Source organism: Salvelinus sp. IW2-2015, linkage group LG20 (genome assembly GCF_002910315.2).
Source record: "Salvelinus sp. IW2-2015 linkage group LG20, ASM291031v2, whole genome shotgun sequence".
NCBI classification, from domain to species: Eukaryota; Metazoa; Chordata; class Actinopteri; order Salmoniformes; family Salmonidae; genus Salvelinus; species Salvelinus sp. IW2-2015.
Window position 1 is genome coordinate 29,102,926 of NC_036860.1, and position 19,305 is coordinate 29,122,230.

The following is a 19,305-nucleotide window of genomic DNA, read 5'->3' on the forward strand; positions in this document are numbered from 1 at the left end:
TGCACAGTTGTTTTTAGGTGTTTCCAGAGATGTTTGATTGGGTTGAAGTCCCGGTTCTGGCTGGGCCACTCAAGGACTTGTCAGAGACTTGTCCCGAAGCCACTCGTGTATTGTCTTGGCTGTGAGCTGAGGGTTGTTGTCTGTTAGAAGGTGAACCTTCGCCCCAGTCTGAGGTCCTGAGCACTCTGGAGCAGGTTTTCATCAATGACCTCTCTGTACTTTGCTCCGTTAATGTTTCCCTTGATCCTGACTAGTCTCCCAGTCCCTGCCACTGAAAAATATCCCCACAGGATGATGCTGCCACCACCATGCTTCACTGTAGGRATGGTGCCTGGATTCCTCCAGACGTGACGCTTGGCATTCAGGCCAAAGAGTTYAATCTTGATTTCATCAGACCAGAAAATCTTGTTTCTCATAGTCTGGGAGTCCAAGCAGCTGTCATGTGCCTTTTACTCAGGACTGGCTTCCGTTTGGCCACTCTATCATAAAGGCCTGATTGGTGGAGTGCTGCAKAGATGGTTGTCCTTCTAGAAGGTTCTCCCATCTCCACAGAGGAACTCTGGAGCTCTGTCAGAGTGACCATCGGGTTCTTGGTCACCTCCGTCCAAGGCCCTTCTCCCCCGTATGCTCAGTTTGGCTGGGCGCACAGCTCTTTGGAAGAATTTTGGTTGTTCCAAATCCATTTAAGAATGACGGAGGCCACGGTGTTCTTGGGKACCTTCAATRCTGCAGAATTTTTTTTGGTACCCTTCTCCAGATCTGTGCCTCGACACAATCCTGTCCCAGAGCTTTACGAACAATTCCTTCGACCTCATGGCTTGGTTTTTGCTCTGACATGCACTGTCAACTGTGGGACTTTGTAGACACAGGTGGTGCCTTTCCAAATCATGTCCAATCAATTGAATTTACCACAGGTGGACTCCAATAAAGTTGTAGAAACATCTCAAGGATCATCAATGGAAAAAGGATGCACCTGTGCTCAATTTCGAGTCTCATAGCAAAAGGTCTGAAAACTTAYGTAAATAAGGTATTTCAGTTTTTATTAGTAATACATTTGCAAACATTTCGAAAAACCTGTTTTCGCTTTGTCATTATGTGGTATTGTGTGTAGATTGATGAGTAAAAATATATAATTTAGCGATTTTAGAATAAGGCTGTAACGTCACAAAATGTGGGAAAAGTCAAGAGGTCTGAATACTTTCCGAATGCACTGTAGGTGGTTGACGCCACCCCTGCATCCATACTGTACTATATCACCCATATCAATGGCAGATACATTATCATATGACTCTTGACTCATCACCTCTTTCGCAGGTGTCCATGAATTGTGACTATGTGTTTGTGAACGGGAAGGAGACACGGGGCTCCATGAACGCCCGGGTCATCTTCAGCTAYGAGCACCTCAGTGCCCCCCTGGAGCTGACCGTGTGGGTGCCCAAACTCCCCCTCCAAGTGGAACTGTCCGACAGCAACCTGAGCTTCATCAAGGGCTGGAGGGTACCCATTCTTCCTGACCGCAGGTAGGAAGGACTCGCCCACACACTAAACATGGAGTGCACTGCTGTTTTCGAGCTGATGTTTCTATTACTGAATTTGTATTACATTTGAGATTACCGCACTCTTGTTTGTATCGTCTGTCATGTATCATCTTCACTCGTATGTTACATGTTATGGTGGCGGAATTTGGGGTGAGCTGTTGTAACTTCTCAAGTTTTATGCTCTGTTCTGTGATGAACTGCATTTCATAGACTCCTGTTATGTCTGCACCCTAACACAAGGCCATTGTGTTCTGGGACTGTTGCTTGTATAAAGAAACCGTTGTGTATCCAATATGATTGTATTATCACCTCCTTCTATATTTATTATGACATTTTTATTGAACCTTTATTTAACTAGGCAAGTCAGTTAAGAACAAATTCTTATTTAGAATGATGGCCTAGGAACAGTGGGTTAGCTGCCTTGTTCAGGGGCAGAACGACAGATTTTTACCTTGTCAGCTCGGGGATCTAGCAACCTTTCGGTTACTGACCCAACGCTCTAACCACTAGGCTACCTGCCGCCCYATATGAGGGACATGCAACCGAGTTCTTCCCTGACTGTGGTCAGAGACATATCTCCTTTGCAGCTGCTTGTTTAAAGATGTACTACTACACTGTAAATAGTGACTGCCTAGATCTTTGGATTGAGTTTTCCACAACAATGTCRTTCTAGGGACGGGATCCTGCCTAAGCAATGTTTAGGCATCTTAGCACAGCTACTGCCTGTGCACACATGTTTTATTAGAGTTTAAGCCAGCCCATGGTTTCAAATAATCACACTTATCCCTCTTTAAATAATTGAACTAAACTATGAAGTTTGCCTGAGACTTGCCAGGACTTTAAGCCAATTTTACATCCGACTGACAGTAAATTCACTGCATGTTTTTAGGGACGGTTTCCTAGACACTGATTAAATCTAGCTGAAAAACCTATTTCAATAGAGATTTTCGATCGAGAATGGWTCTTAATCCTAGTCTTAATCAGTGTCCGGGAAATAGGCCGCTAGGGTTCCACATTTTCTAAACCATGAACCACAATGAACTACATTAACTGCAATGTATTCATATTTTGTAGGGAATAGGAAAAAAACATAACTGCAGAAGGCTTTTTATGGTTATTTTTGAATGGGGAGAGAATTGTATCACCAAATGTCATTTTGGCAAAACATTAAGCTCTTACCTAGATGTTTGCGATGTCGTCAGAACATGGACAAAAAAAACTTCACTGTGTATTACATATCATTTTTTTGCAGTTGTTTTACAATATTAATTTTGTAATAATTGAATGGTCTTTTATTCTATCTCATCTCTCTCTTCTTTCCATAACTCCTACTTCTTCCTCCTCTCTCTCTCTCTTCTCTCCTCTCTCTCTCTCTCTCTCTCTCTCTCTCTCTCTCTCCTCTCTCTCTCTATCTCTCTTCTCTCTCATCTCTTCTCTTTTCTCTCTTCTCTCTCTCTCCTCTCTCCTCTCTCTCTCTCTCTCTCCTCTCTTCTCCTCTCTCTCTCTTCTCTCTCTCTCTCTCTCTCTCTTCTCTCTCTCTCTCGTCTCCTACACCATGCTGTTTAATACCTAATCGTTATCAATGGCCAGGTCTCTTGGACCGCAGTGTGTTCGCTGCATTGCTGACTGTCTTTGTTATCCAGTAATGGGTTCTAAAAGAGGAAAAAAGTGTCATCGTGTAGGCCGGGCGACGTGCATCAAAACTTGAGCTCATTCGTGTGTATCAATCTTCTGAAGAAAAAAAAACTACATATTTCCAGGTACAGCCTCAACGTGGTAAACTCTCTCTGACCTGAGCGAGAGTCATGATACTCAATGAAGAGAGTCATGCTTTCTCTCGTGTTTACCTAGTCTTAACTGAACGCTCGTCTACACTCTCGTCTGTCTCTCCACTGCCATTGCGGCTTTGTTGTACAAGATGAGGAACACAGGCGAACAGCACATTTTAGCCTTAAAATGTCTAGCGTTAGCCTGCCAGGGGACGTGATACATGTTCGAGTATTGTCAGACCTTTTAGGAAACACGGGACTGCTTGATATTCAGGCGGGCTCCGGGAATCAATGGATGGTAAATGCTTTGTCAGTCACTGAATGCTCGCTGCTGCTCCTGCTTCTGCTTCTCAAGTTATCTGAAAGGATAAGTCAAAGCAAAGATTAATTACCCTTGGAAACAGAGGAGAGCTTTTTAGCATTTAGGGAATGCCGRCAGCATGTCAGACTGCTGAGGAAAGAATGGAAGRCACACRTCCAAATCTTCCTTGATTGGTCGTTTTTKGAGTTTTGTGCCAGGTTGTAGGATTTTTCCCTCACGAAGGGCACATTGGAACAGACACTGTAACAAATGTCCTCCATATKAATTAGTGTTGGGCCTCTCATCACATCAAGTGCTATGATGTTAATTATATAATGATAAGAAGCAATTAATAACATAATCTCCCGAAACAGGACGCASGATTTAACTACACTACAGCATCTTCCACAAACATATTAAGTAAACATGCATCATTAAAGGTTATGATAAACTGCTGAAACTGTTTAGTAAATAGTAAAGCAAATACATTTTTACGTGGTTCAACTTTGTTGTTGTAAACTTTGACACTGGATACGGTTTTGACATRGGTAATGGTATTGACACTGGTAATGGAATTGATACCGGAAACGATATTGACCAGGGTTACGGTATTGATACTAACATCATTGACCATGTGTCACCYCCCTCTCTCAATCAGGAGCGCCAGAGACAGTGACGTGGATGACGACGAGGACGACCGGCGGGTGAGTCGGGGCTGCACCCTGCAGTACCAGCGCACCCTGGTCAAGGTGCTGACCCAGTTCCACACCACCTCCACCGAGGGCACCGACCAGGTCATCACCATGCTRGGGCCCGACTGGCAGGTGGATGTGACCGACCTGGTGCAGGACTCGCTGAAAGTGGTCGACCCCAGGATAGCTGAGCTGGTGGACCGCACTGTGCTGGTGGGCCTGGAGCTGGGGTCCACTGTACTGAAGGTATTGAACCTTGGCTAGTTCTCCAAAGTATGAAAAGTGAAGTAGCTTCTTTCAATTGTATTCACTGTGCTGAAGGTATAGAACATTGGCTAGGTCTCCAAAGTCTGAGAAATTAAATAGCTTTTTTCAATTGTCTCTTTTCCTTAATTTATGTTCTTGCACTCAAAAGCATTATAGGCTAGAGCCCTAGAGGCTAATAGTAACKTGACACTGAGGTAGAGTGTTTGGATCACACTTGACCGAAGTGCAGAAGTAATATGCAGAAGCACTTAGAGAGTGCGAGACAAGACATTTTCTSCTTCATGCACACTGACCTAGACAAACTGGACATGTGAAAGCGAGAAAAGTATAACTCTTCCTCATTTCTTACACCCATTTCGTATTTGTAATGGAATGCTCTACGAGGATTAAATGATGAAGGAGATCTGTCTGTGGTCGTCCTTCCTTTAAACATGGCTTCATTTGCATAGGCATGTACTCTATATGGTCATCCGCCTAGTCTCCCACTGTGCAGTTACCAGCTTTAGCAACCTGAGTGATCAATGGCTTAGAAGGCTGGGAGAAATCAAAAGATCTTAAGCTTATAGCATATTTTATGGTGCACAAGGACTGCTGGACCTGTCTGTCCTAGAAAATTAAGAGTAKCCTAGAACAAACGTGAATTGTTAATACTGCCCTACAAAGGCAAAACAAAGTAACTACGAATTTGGTTGAAAATATTTGATCTGTTGTAATGGCCAGGTATATTATCTGATTAATGTGGTATTTATTTTCCTGACACAAGATCAAGCCAGTTGATCAGAATATATCATGGAGAATCATAAATTGCTGTCTGTCTAGACAGAAAAATACTTTGTTAAAAAGAAAATGCTATTGCAACCTCTTTGCAAGAAGGAATCGAGACCAAAAGCTCAAGAGAAGTTTCAAGTGTTTAATACCAAGGATACAGTCAGCTGAGTGCATCCATTTAGAAAGTTCACAACCCATTTCATACTCTCTCCTTGTAGTTGTCACCTCACCAGCTATACATTTTATGACCCCAATGAGTTTCCCTCTGGCTCCCCTGTGGAATGTCAATGGTCCTCTCTTTGTTTAGCCAGATCCCACTTCGTCCATCTTCTGTTCTGGGCCTGACCCTGCTCTCTAATCCTAGGCAATTTCCTCTTCTCTGATTAGGTCATGGTTTCTAAATTAGCATACACACAGTTTCATGGCCTAAACTAATCATTCACTACACAGGATACAAACAAACTACAGTTTAACTTGAAACATGTTACATTTGAATAGAATCCATTAACTTTTAAGTCAGATTTTCCCGGAAGAAGACAAAATACGTAGGTTCTACGTTTTGCCTTTGTAGTGCAGAATAGTTTCCTTMTTTTTTGAAGATGTCAATGCCAAACTTAACATGGTTAATCATGGTAATGTCTTTGATGACCCTAAAACGTTTCAAGTTGATAGGCCATTGTGAAGTGGATTTACAAAGGATTTAAATAGTTACATAAAAGCCATCAGCCATCTCTTAACCAACTAAGAGATGTACCATGGGCCTGCATACCAAATCTAGTGTTATTTGGACATATGAGGAAAGACACCTACATACAAAGTTCCACGTCTTTAGGTCAAATGGGGTGTCAGATATGAGGGTTTAAGTGAGACTGCTTATAACAGCACCACCTAATGTCCCCTAGTGTCTGTGTGGCAAATTAGAAAAAAGTTACCAATCTATGCTTGAGTAATTTGATATCTAAGAATAACAATAGGTTTCACCAGTTTGCTGTGAACCCCTTAATTAAAGGGCGGAACAGCACTTTTGTGAAATGTATGCTTTGGCCTCCCCCACTGTTCTTCCTTCTCTCTTTTTGGAAAGCTAATTATTTTTTTTGCTAAAAGTACAGCACTACAAAGGGTGTAAGAGTCAGATTTTGTATTGTTTACACAGTTGTGAGAGACATTACTTAATCACTCAATTAGTCTATATACACTATATATACAAAAGTATGTGGACACCCCAGCAAATGAGTGTATTGGCTATTTCAGCAACACCCGTTGCTGAAGGGTATAAAATTGAGCACACCGCCATGCAATCTCCATAAACAAACATTGCCAGTAGAATGGCCTTACTGAAAAGCTAAGTGACTTTCAACAGGACACCATCATAGGATGCCACCTTTCCAACGAGTCAGTTCGTCAAATTTCTGCCCTGCTAGAGCTGCCCCGGTCAACTGTAAGTGCTGTTATTGGGAAGTGGAAACGTCGAGGAGCAACAACGGCTCAGCCGCGACGTGGTAGGCCACACAAGTTCACAGAACAGGACCGCCGAGTACTGAAGTGCGTAGCGCGTAAAAATTGTCTATCCTCGGTTGGAACACTCACTCCCGAGTTCCAAACTGCCTCTGGAAGCAACATCAGCACAGTAACTGTTCGTCGGGAGCTTCATGAAATGGGTTTCCATGGCCGTGCAGCCGCACACAAGCCTAAGAAAACCATGTGCAATGCCAAGTGTCGGCTCAAGTGGTGTAATGCTCRCCGCCATTGGACTCTGGAGCACTGGAAATCTGTTCTCTGGAGTGATGAATCACGCTTCACGAACTGGCAGTCCAACGGACAAATCCGGGTTTGGCGGATGCCAGGAGAACGCTACCTGCCCCAATGCATAGTGCCAACTGTAAAGTTTGGTGGAGGAGGAATAATGGTCTGGTGCTGTTTTTCATGTTTCAGTCTCGGCCCCTTAGTTCAGTTGAAGGAAAATCTTAATGCTACATCATACAATGACATTCTAGACTATTCTGTGCTTCCAACTTTGTTACAACAGTTTGGGGAAGACCTTTTCCTGTTTCAGCATGACAATGATCCTGTGCACAAAACGAGGTCCATACAGAAATAGTTTGTCGAGAGCGATGTGGAAGAACTTGACTGCCTTGCACAGAGCCCTGACCTCAACCCCATTGAACACCTTTGGGACGCCGAATGCGAGTCAGTCCTAATCGCCCAACATCAGTGCCGACCTCACTAATGCTCTTGTGGCTGAATGGAAGCAAGTCCCCACAGCAATGTTCCAACATAATTATATATATTTTTTATTTAACCTTTATTTAACGAGGCAAGTCAGAACAAATTATTATTTAAAATGACGTCCTACACCGGCCAAACACGGACGACGCTGGGCCAATTGTGTGCCGCCCTATGGGTCTCCCAATCACGGCCGGTTGTGATACAGCCTGGATTCGAACCAGGATGTCTGTAGTGACCCCTCAAGCACTGAGATGCAGTGCCTTAGACCGCTGCGCCACTTGGGGGCCCTAGTKGAAACCCTTCACAAAAGAGTGGAGGCTGTTATAGCAACAAAGAGGGGACCAACTCCATATTTAATGCCCATGATTTTGGAATAAGATGTTTGACGAGCAGGTGTCCACATACYTTTGAACATGTAGTGYATTCTGTATACAGTGCCTTCAGAAAGTGTTCATACCCCTTGACTTATTCCACATTTTGTTGTGTTACAGCCTGAATTCAAAATGAACACACAATACTCAACATTTTTGCAAATGTATTGAAAATGAAATACAGAAATATCTMATTTACATAAGTATTTACAGCCTTGAGTCAATACATGTTAGAATCACCTTTGACAGCAATTATAGCTGTGAGTATTTCTGGGTAAGTCTCTAAGTGCTTTGAAAACCTGGATTGTACAATATTTAAAAAGCTCTGTCAAGTTGGTTGTTGATTATTGCTAGACAGCCATTTTCAAGTCTTGATCATAGGTTTTCAAGCCGATTTAAGAAACTGTAACTATGCCACTCAGGAACCTTCAACTCCARTATATATTTGGTCTTGTGTTTTAGGTTATTGTCCTGCTGGAAGGTGAATTTGTCTCTCAGTGTCTGTTGRAAAGCAGACTGAACCAGGTTTTCCTCTAGGATTTTGTCTGTGCTTATCTCTGTTCCATTTATTTTTGTCCTTAAAAACGACCTAATCCTAATGCTACTCAGTGATATGTTGTGTTGGATTTGCCCCAAGCTTTGTATTCAGGACATTTAATTWATTTATTTGCCACATTWTTTGTGGTGTTACTTTAGKACCTTATTGCAAACAGGATACATGTTTTAGATTTTTTTTATGCTGTTCAGGCTTCCTTCTTTTCACTCTGTCATATAGGTTAATATGGTTAAGTAACTTCAATGTTGTTGAAGTTCTCAGTTGTGTCCTATCACAGCTATTAAACTCTGTAACTGTTTTAAAGTCACCATTGGCCTCATGGTTAAATCCCTGAGCACTTTCCTTCCTCTCCGGCAACTGAGTTAAGAAGGAYGCCTGTATCTTTGTAGTGACTGGGTGTATTGATACACCATCCAAAGTGTCATCATTAACTTCACCATGATCAAAGGGATATCCAATGTCTGCTTTTTTTATTTGTACCCATCTACCAATAGGTGCYCTTCTTTGCGATGCATTGGAAAACCTCCCTGGTCTTTGTGGTTKAATCTGTGTTTGAAATTCACTGCTTGACTGAGGGACCTTGTATGTGTGGGGTACAGAGATAAGGCAGTCATTCAAAAATCTTGTTAACACTATTATTGCACACAGATTGAGYCCATGCAACTAATTATGTGACTTGTTCAGCACATAACAAAGAGGTTGAATACTTATTGACTCAAGACATTTCAGTTATTCATTATTAATTAATTTGTAAAAATTGCTAAAACATAATTACAMTTTGACATTAWGGGGTATTGTGTGTAGGCCGGTGACACAATCTCAATTTAATCCATTTACAATTCAGGCTGTAACAAAACAAAATGTGGSGAAAGTCAATGGGTGTGAATACTTTCTGAAGGCACTGTATACATGTTTTATCGTTCTCCTTGTCGAAGATAAAAGCTTTCTGTGGCCTAGAGGACACAGGAGCCATGGTTTGTGTCCCAAATGGTACCCTATTCCATATTTAGTGCAATCCTTTTGACTAGGGCCCATAAAACAAAAAACAATGCACTTTATAGGGAATAGGGTGCCATTTGGGACAAAGACATTGTTATGGTGCACTTATAACACCCATTTCTATCAGCTCCACACTTGTGACGGAGTGAGGGAACACTTGATAATGGTTGTTAGTACAGGAGAAGTGCATCCTAACCTATGACCTATGTACTGCATGTACCTACTGTATGTGTGGTATGAGTCACATTTTGTGTTGCATTAGCTTTGACCTAGATACAATGCGTACAGTCCACACTTTTAAAAGGCTGGCCTTAAAATGTACTTTATTTAAAACAAAATGTAAATTAATGTTTTGCTGAAACACTTAGCCATCAGAAACCATAGCATTGGTCCAATTGTCTGCCTAGGATTATGTCTACCTTATTCAATTTGTTTCTGTTTGTAATTACACATTTCATTATGAATCAGTTATCCACATTCATTTTGGCCAAACAAAAACAGAGCTCAGTTATTCACCCTGATAATTTTCTGCTRCCGCGTCGGCTACTCAAATGAGAGTGAGAAAACACAGGCACATAACACAAGAAAATAAACTGTATTGCTGAGAGTGCATCATCATTCAACTGAATTCCCCTCCTTTCGTGAAACTTTAGAAGTCATCTATTCATTTGGCTCCGGAGTGGCGCAGCGGTCTAAAGCACTGCATCTCAGTGCTAGAGGCGTCACTACAGACACCCTGGTTTGAATCTAGGCTGTATCACAGCCGGCCGTGATTGGGAGTCCCATAGTTTAATAAATAAAAGGTGAATACRCTATTTGGATAATGAGAAAAGCCAATCGCCAGTTTTCCCCAAATAGAGGCAGACCTGTCAAGGTTCCAGGATTAGCTTGAGATGGGTGGGGGTTTTTATGTTGTATTTTGTGCCCTGAGGCCATCCGATGGTTTCAAAAGTTTTTTGCTAACCACCCATTGGAGAGAAGTCAAGTGTGGATTATTTTCGAGCTCTGGGAGCCTGTTAATGGCAGCATGGTCATCATCCGGTCTCCTGTATGTATGTTTTGGCTCAAGTGACTTATATATCACACACACACACAAGACGGACAGAAAGACAGACGCACAGACAGACGCATGCATGCATGCCATCCCACTTGCCTGTGTTTCCATCTGTCATGACACAAAATGATTGGTGTGACAGTCAAATGGTCTCTTGTTGTTTGCAGGTGGAGTCTCCACTCGCCGTGGAGGCCATGTTGGGAGAGACGCTGTTTTCCGTCACCGACGAGAAAGTCTCCATCTTGGAACTTCGCGTCCATGCTATCTCTGGACTTGMTCTGTCAATACAGCCCAGCCCTGGCAACAGTCACACTATGGTTGCCAAGGCAACTGGCCTGCAGACACTTACTGCACCAAAGCAGGTACTATACTAATATACTAATAGATAAGATGATACGTGTGGATGTCATTAAGTTTATGTGTGGATGTCAGTAAGTATATGTTCATATACATAAGCCACCTGTCATCATATTGTTTGGTACTCAGGTGAGTATAGGTGAGTTTATTTTCACCAAGGTACATATTCAGCTTCACGTCTTTTGATGGTGTTAATAGAACACCAGAGCAACTGCCTGACTCATAGAACCAAAAGCTCTTCYTCAATGTAMAGACCCACTTTGTTTTGGCCTTCAAAGATACTCAATGACAGAAGACATTGTCAGGTCAAAATGATAAACATTGTCAAATTAGCTGCCTGAAATTACAGAAGGCTTCACACAACTTTGGAGGAAGGTCACTCCAGCGAACATAACACTGTACAGTAGCAATTTCTCTCTATATATAGTACCTCTTTACATTGAAAGCCTTTTAAACCATATTTTAACTAATTGGTGTCAAGAGGACWTTCTTTTCATTCATATTCATTTTCTCAAAGTACTTCAGCTTGAGCACCACCATTATTTGGAGTGGGTTGTACAGCGGGTCTTTATGAATGTTCCTTCGTGAACGACTATCATACATATCATATATGCAAATCATACATGTGTGTCGGGATAGTAAGTTTGTCAACCACAGTTATAGCCTTGACTTTCGCCTCATGCCGTTGTACGTCCTGATGAAGACCATTGTATAGATAAGTTCAAGGAAAAYAACTAAAGGATGTTCAGTTTATTAAACTAAACATACAGTACTGAGTACAGTACATAATGTAATTTGCCTATTTAAAGCGAAGGAAATGTATATGCTAGCCTTTACATACAGATATCAAATCAAATGTTATTTGTCACACRCTTCGTAAACAACAAGTGTAGACTAACAGTGAAATGCTGWCTTAAGGGCACTTCCCAACAATCCAGAGAGAAAAATAGAAATATAATAGCAAGATAATAACACGAGGAATACATACACAATGAGTAACGATAACTTGGCTATATACACGGGTTACCAGTACCTAGTCRATGTGCAGGGGTACAAGGTAATTGAGGTACAGTACCAGTCAAAAGTTTGGACACACCTACTCATTAAAGGGTTTTTCTTTATTTTTACTATTTTCTACATTGTAGAATATTAGTGAAGACATCAAAACTATGAAATAACACATAGAATCATGTAGTAACCAAAAAAGTGTTTAACAAATCAAAATATATTTTATATTTGAGATTCTTCAAAGTAGCCACTCTTTGCCTTGATGACAGCTTTAGACACTCTTGGCATTCTCTCAACCAGCCTCACCTGGAATGCTTTTCCAACAGTCTTGAAGGAGTTCCCACATATGCTGAGCACTTGTTGGCTGCTTTTCCTTCACTCTGCAGTCAAACTCATCCCGAACCATCTCAATTGGGTTGAGGTCAGGTGATTGTGGAGGCCAGGTCATCTGATGCAGCACTCTATCACTCTCCTTCTTGGTCAAATAGCCCGTACACAGCTTGGAGCTGCAGAAGGCTGTGGTAGCGTTGCTGGTTAAGTGTACCTTGAATTCTAGATAAATCACAGACAGTGTCACCAGCAAAKCACCAMCACACCATCAAACCTCCTCCTCCATGCTTCACGGTGGTAACCACATGCGGAGATCATCYGTTCACCTACTCTGTGTCTCACGAAGACACAGCGGTTGGAACCAAAAATCTCAAATTTGGACTCATCAGACCAAAAGGACAGATTTCCACCGGTCTAATGTCCGTTGCTCGTGTTTCTTGGCCCAAGCCAAGTCTCTTCTTCTTATTGGTGTCCTTTAGTAGTGGTTTCTTTGCAGCAATTCGACCATGACTCCTCCTAACAGTTGATGTTGAGATGTGTCTGTTACTTGAACTCTGTGAATCATTCATTTGGGCTGGTAACTCTAGTGAACTTATCCTCTGCAGCAGAGGTAACTCTGTGTCTTCCTTTCCTGTGGCGGTCCTCATGAGAGCCAGTTTCATTATAGCGCTTGATGGTTTTTGCTACTGCACTTGAAGAAACTTTCAAAGTTCTTGAAATGTTCCGTATTGACTGATCGAATTGTCTTAAAATAATGATGGACTGTTGTTTGTCTTTGCTTATTTGACCTGATCTTGCCATAATATGGGCTTGGTATTTTACCAAATTGGGCTATCTTCTGTATACCACCCCTACCTTGTCACAACACAACTGATTGGCTCAAACGCATTAAGAAGCAAAGAAATTCCACAAATTAACTTTTAACAAGGCACACCTGTTCATTTAAATGCATTCCAGGTGACTACCTCATGAAGCTGATTGAGAGAATGCCACGAGTGTGCAAAGCTGTCAAGGCAAAGGGTGGCTACTTTGAAGAATCTACAATATTATATTTTGATTTGGGATTTTCTCCCATTCTTCTATGCAGATCATCTCAAGCTCTATAAGGTTGGATGCGGAGCGTTGCTGCACAGCTATTTTCAGGTATTTCCTGAGATGTTCGATTGGGTTCAAGTCCGGGCTCTGGCTGGGCCACTCAAGGASATTCAGAGACTCGCCCCGAAGCTACTCCTGCGTTATCTTGGCTGTGCGCTTAGGGTCGTTGTCCTGTTGGAAGGTGAACCTTCGCCCCAGTCTGAGGTCCTGATCACTCTGGAGCAGGTTTTCATCCATAATCTCTCTGTACTATGTTCCGTTCATCTTTGCCTCGATCCTGACTATTCTACCAGTCCCTGCCGCTGAAAAACATCCCCACATCATGATGCTGCCACCACCATGCTTTACCGTAGGGATGGTACCAGGTTTCCTCCAGCCGTGACACCTGGCATTCAGRCCAAAGAGTTTAATGTTGGTTTCATCAGACCAGAGAATCTTGTTTCTCATGGTCTGAGAGATTTTAGGTGCCTTTTGGCWAACTCCAAGCGGGCTGTGCCTTTTACTGAGGAGTGGCTTCCGTGTGGCCACTCTACCATAAAGGCCTTATTGGTGGAGTGCTACAGAGATGGTTGTCCTTCTGGAATGTTCTCCCATCTCCACAGAGGAACTCTAGAGCTCTGTCAGATTGACCATTGGGTTCTTGTTCACCTCCCTGACAAAGGCCCTGCTCCCCCGATTGTTCAGTTTGGCCGGGCGGCCAGCTCTAGGAAGAGTGATGGTGGTACCAAACTTCTTCCATTTAAGAATGATGGAGGCCACTGTGTTCTTGGGGACCTTCAATGCTGCAGACATTTTTAGGTATTCTTCCCCAGATCTGTGCTCTACAGACAATTCCTTCGAACACATGGCTTGGTTCGAACTCATGGCTCTGGCATGCACTGCCAACTGTGAGACCTTGTATAGACGTGTGTGCATTTCCAAATCATGTCCAATCATTTCAATTTTACCACAGGTGGACTCCAATCAAGTTGTAGAAACATCTCAAGGATTATCAATGGAAACAGTTTGCACCGCAGCTCAATTTCGAGTCTCAAAGCAAAGGGTCTTAATACTTATCTAATTAAGGTATTTCTGTTTTTTATTTTTAATACATTTGCAAACATTTCTAAAAACCTGGTTTTGCCTTGTATTGTGTGTAGATTGCTGATCATATATATTTGTTTAATGTAGGTTAAGSCTGTAACGTAACAGTGTGTAAAAGGTCAAGGGGTCTGAATATTTTCTGAAGGCACTATATGTACATAAAGGTAGGGGTGAAGTAACTAGGCAACAGGATAGATAATAAGCAGTAGCAGCAGCGTATGTGGTGAGTCAAAATAGTTCGTTCAAAGGGCGGTCAATGCAGATAGTCCGGGTAGCTATTTGGTTAACTATTTAGCAATCTTATGGCTTGGGGGTCGAAGCTGTTAAGGGTCCTGTAATTTCCAGACTCTCTTCTTCCGTTTGYCGCCTGTTTGCAAACAGAACAGTCTATGACAAGTTTTTAGGGCCTTCCTCTGACACCGCCTGGTACAGAGATCCTGAATAGCAGTGAGCTCAGCCCCAGTGATGTACTGGGCCGTACGCACTACCCTCTATAGTGCCTTGCGGTCGGATGGCAAGACGTTGCCATACCAAGCCGTGATGCAGCCAGTCATAATGCTCTCAATGGTGCAGCTGTATAACTTTTTAAGATCTGAGGGGGAAGAGGTATTGTCGTGCCATCCCAACTGTGTTGGTGTCAGTGTTGCTTGCCTCAAAGCGAGCATAGAAGGCATTCAGCTCATCTGGTAGGCTTGCGACTGGGTTTCCCTTTGTAAACTGTGATAGTTTRCTAGCTCTGCCACATCCGACGAACATCAGAGCCGGCGTAGTAGTATTTGATCTTAGTCCTGTGTTGATGCTTTGCCTRTTTGATGTTCATCGGAGGTCGTAGCAGGATTTCTTATAAGCGTCTGGTTTAGTGTTCCGCTCCTTGAAAGCGGCAACAGCGTAAGACGAAAGCAGTTGATTACGGAGACTGACATCTTAACTGACACTTAATTCAATCTAAGTTGTTTTGATACCTTGATTTAACGCATGGRTGTCTCTCTTAACAGCGTCTATAGCTGGCAAAACAACTACTGTTGAAGTCTCTTTCTTACCTGCATATCACATTGATTTCCATAGGGAAACGTTCTCTCTAATTCTTACTGTTTGTAACACTGCATCCAGTCCGCTAATATGATCCTGGAATTGATTTAGAAAAAGTTACAAGGAACATCTGTGGGGAAGCAGCACACATCCACAAGACGGACTGTTGACACTCGCACTGCTCATTAACCTATTTGCCTTAATGCTGTGCTGCGCCCAAACAACCCCCCTAAACACGGGCGCAGGGTGGGGGAAAAAATCGGATTTATTACGAAAAACTCCCAGGGAATGTCACATCATACCAGCAAAAATAAATGTTGTTTAATAAGAGGCAGAGGAATGCGGTCTTATTTCCGTCGTGTTTGAGCCTGGCAACGATGGCAACTGGGGACTTTGGTTTCTCTAATCCTCACAAAGAAATAATTGGTCACAAGTCCACCTTATCCTGAGAAGCTGGATCAAACTGTGTTTTCCGCACTTGGGCCGTGTTCGTTCATATTCCCCATGACGAGAGAACACAGCCAGGTTTCAATGGCTAGGCAATTGGGGGACAATGGCTATTGTTTCTCTACCAACTCTCTCTTTGCTCTGGCCAAAAAACCTCTACCATCAGGCCCTGGCATTAAATGACAATTTATCTCGCCTTTCGCTGCTTGGCACCTTAAAATGTAATTAGGGTAATGTATTGTCCTAAAGTGCTATCTGGGCCTGGGCCATAAAAGGCAGTCAATCCATCTGCCAGTGGAACTCTCAGAGGGGTTCTCAGGCTATTTCACATCATTTGATTCTGTTTCACAGGAAAATCCTCCACCACTTCGTCTGCTAAACAYCCCCTCTTTTACTCTATAAATGAATGAGCCATAAACTAAACTCAGCAAAAAAAGAAACGCCCCTTTTTCAGGACCCTGTCTTTCAAAGATAATTTGTAAAAATCCAAATAACTTCACAGATCTTCATTGTAAGCGTTTAAAACACTGTTTCCCATGCTTGTTCAATGAACAATAACAATTGATGAACATGCAAAGTAGAACGGTCGTTAAGACACTAACGGCTTACAGACGGTAGGCATTAAGGTCACAGTTATGAAAACTTAGGACACTAAAGAGGCCTTTCTACTGACTGAAAAACCAAAGAAAGATGCCAGGTCCCTGCTCATCTGCGTGACATGCTTAGGCATCCTGCAATGAGGCATGAGAGACTGCAGATGTGGCCAGGGCAATAAATTGCAATGTCTGTACTGTGAGACCCTAAGACAGCGCTACAGGGAGACAGGTGTACGGATCTGATCGTCCTCAACAGTGGCAGACCATGTGTAACAACACCTGCACAGGATCGGTACATCCGAACATCACACCTGCGGGCAGGTAGCAGGATGGCAACAACAACTGCCCGAGTTACACCAGGAAAGAACAATCCCTCCATCAGTGCTCAGACTGTCCGTAATAGGCTGAGAAGGGCTGGACTGAGGGCTTGTAGGCCTGTTGTAAGGCAGGCTTCACCAGACATACCGGCAACAACGTTGACTATGGGCACAAACCCACCGTCGCTGGACCAGACAGGACTGGCAAAAAGTGCTCTTCACTGACGAGTCGCGGTTTTGTCTCACTAGGGGTGATGGTCAGATCGCGTTTATCGTCAAAGGATTGAGCGTTAAACCGAGGCCTGTACTCAGGAGCAGGATCTATTTTGAGGTGGAGGGTCCGTCATGGTCTGGGGCGGTGTGTCACAGCATCATCGGACTGAGCTTGTTGTCATTGCAGGCAATCATCAACGCTGTGTGTTACAGGGAAGACATTCCTCCTCCCTCATGTGGTCACCTTTCCTGCAGGCTACATCTGACATGACCTTCCAGCATGACAATGCCACAGCCTACTTGCTCGTTCTGTGCATGATTCCTGCAAGACAGGAATGTCAGTGTTCTGCCATGGCCAGCGAAGACCTGGATCTCAATCCCATTGAGCACTTCTGGGACCTGTTGGATCGGAGGGTGAGGGCTAGGGCCATTCCCCCCAGAAATGTCCGGAAACTTGCAGGTGCCTTGGTGGAAGAGTGGGGTAACATCTCACAGCAAGAACTGGCAAATCTGGTGCAGTCCATGAGGAGGAGATGCACTGCAGTATTTAATGCAGCTGGTGGCCATACCAGATACTGACTGTTACTTTTGATTTGGACCCCCCCCTCCTTTGTTCAGGGACACATTATTCAATTTCTGTTAGTCACATGTCTGTGGCACTTGTTCAGTCTGTCTCAGTTGTTGAATCTTGTTATGTTCATACAAATATTTACACATGTTAATAAGTTTGCTGAAAATAAACGCAGTTGACAGTGAGAGGACATTTCTTTTTTTGCTGAGTTTACAACTGAGGGAAGTGGACAAGGTCTCCACCCCTTTTTATTAGGCTACATCTGCATTTGATTAACATTTGTTAAGTTCAACCATCCTGAGCATGAACTGTGATCTTGATTGCCAGGGCAGCTATTGTCATTGAGCATATGTGACACTTTACCTGTAAGGACAGAGTCGATGCCCACATCCTCTCCTATGAGTCAGCAACGCTTTAGCTGTCTTAAGTCACAGAGATCATATTCAAATCTAATATCTAATTCTATGGTCGAAGGGAATACTGTTGATATGTTTACCGAAGTTAATCTGAGCTCGCCAAAGAAGACTTAACAAATGGGTAACAATGCACCCTTCTGATGGATACATTTTCATTGTGATGGAATATAATTAGAACATTACAGTCACCTGCTAGGACAGTCAACCTTAAATCTACTTAGTGCTTTCCCACTGGGCACACTAAATCATTTCAACCGTGGATAATATTTGGTTGAGATGTTGATCCAAAGAAGACTTAACTACTTCCGACGGAGATGGCCGCCTCGCTTCGCGTTCCTAGGAAACTATGCAGTATTTTGTTTTTTTATGTATTATTTCTTACATTGTTACCCCAGGAAATCTTAAGTTTTATTACACACAGCCAGGAGAAACTATTGGATATAAGAGCAACGTCAACTTACCAACATTACGACCAGGAATACGACTTTCCCGAAGCGGATCCTCTGTTTGGTGCAGATTTTTTCTAACAAACAAACATTTATTGTGGACCTGGGATTCCTGGTGTACTTTCTGAGTAGATCATCAAAGGTAATGGAATATTTATCATGTATTTTCTGTTTATGTTGACGCCATCCGTCTCAGATTATTGCATGCGTTTCTTTTTCCGTAAAGTTTTTTTGAATATCTGAACACAGCGGTTGCATTAAAGGAGAGGTATATCTATAATTCCTGTAATAACTTGTATTATCATCTATATTTATGATGAGTATTCTGTTTGAAAACGATGTGGCTATGCAAAGTCACTTGATGTTTTGCAACTAGTGAATCAACGCCTCAATGTAAACTCAGATTTTTTTTTATAAATATGAACTTAATCAAACAAAACATGCATTGTATTGTGTAACATGAAGTCCTATAGTGTCATCTGATGAAAATAATCAAAGGTTAGTGATACATTTTATCTCTAATTCTGGTTTTTGTGAAGCTATCTTTAGCTGGAAAAAAATGCTGTGGTTATTGTGTTTTGTGGTGACCTAAAATAATCATTGTAGTGCTTTCGCTGAAAAGCCTATTTTGGACACTCACCTAATCTGACCAAAGAACTCATCATAAACTTTACTAAAAAATCATGTTGGACAGCAAAATGAAAGATACACTAGTTCTTAATGCAACCGCCGTGTTAGATTTTTAAAATAACTTTACCATAAACAACACGCTTACGTTATAGCGAGAACGCCCGCCAAAACGCGAATAATAGGACTCAACATTTTCCACAGAAATACGAACTAACATCAATAAAAA

The 19,305-nt window shown here is 42.5% G+C and overlaps 1 protein-coding gene across 2 annotated transcripts in view; it reads left to right on the plus strand.

Moving 5' to 3' along the window:
• Positions 1-19,305, plus strand: part of LOC111981035 (transmembrane protein 132E) — a 381,967-nt gene that overhangs the window by 352,613 nt on the left and 10,049 nt on the right. For both annotated transcript variants that reach the window (XM_024012156.2, XM_024012155.2), the window contains exons 6-8: positions 1,315-1,520; positions 4,267-4,546; positions 10,709-10,903. In XM_024012156.2, coding sequence (XP_023867924.1) covers positions 1,315-1,520; positions 4,267-4,546; positions 10,709-10,903 — 681 coding nt within the window. The remainder of the gene's footprint in view (positions 1-1,314; positions 1,521-4,266; positions 4,547-10,708; positions 10,904-19,305) is intronic.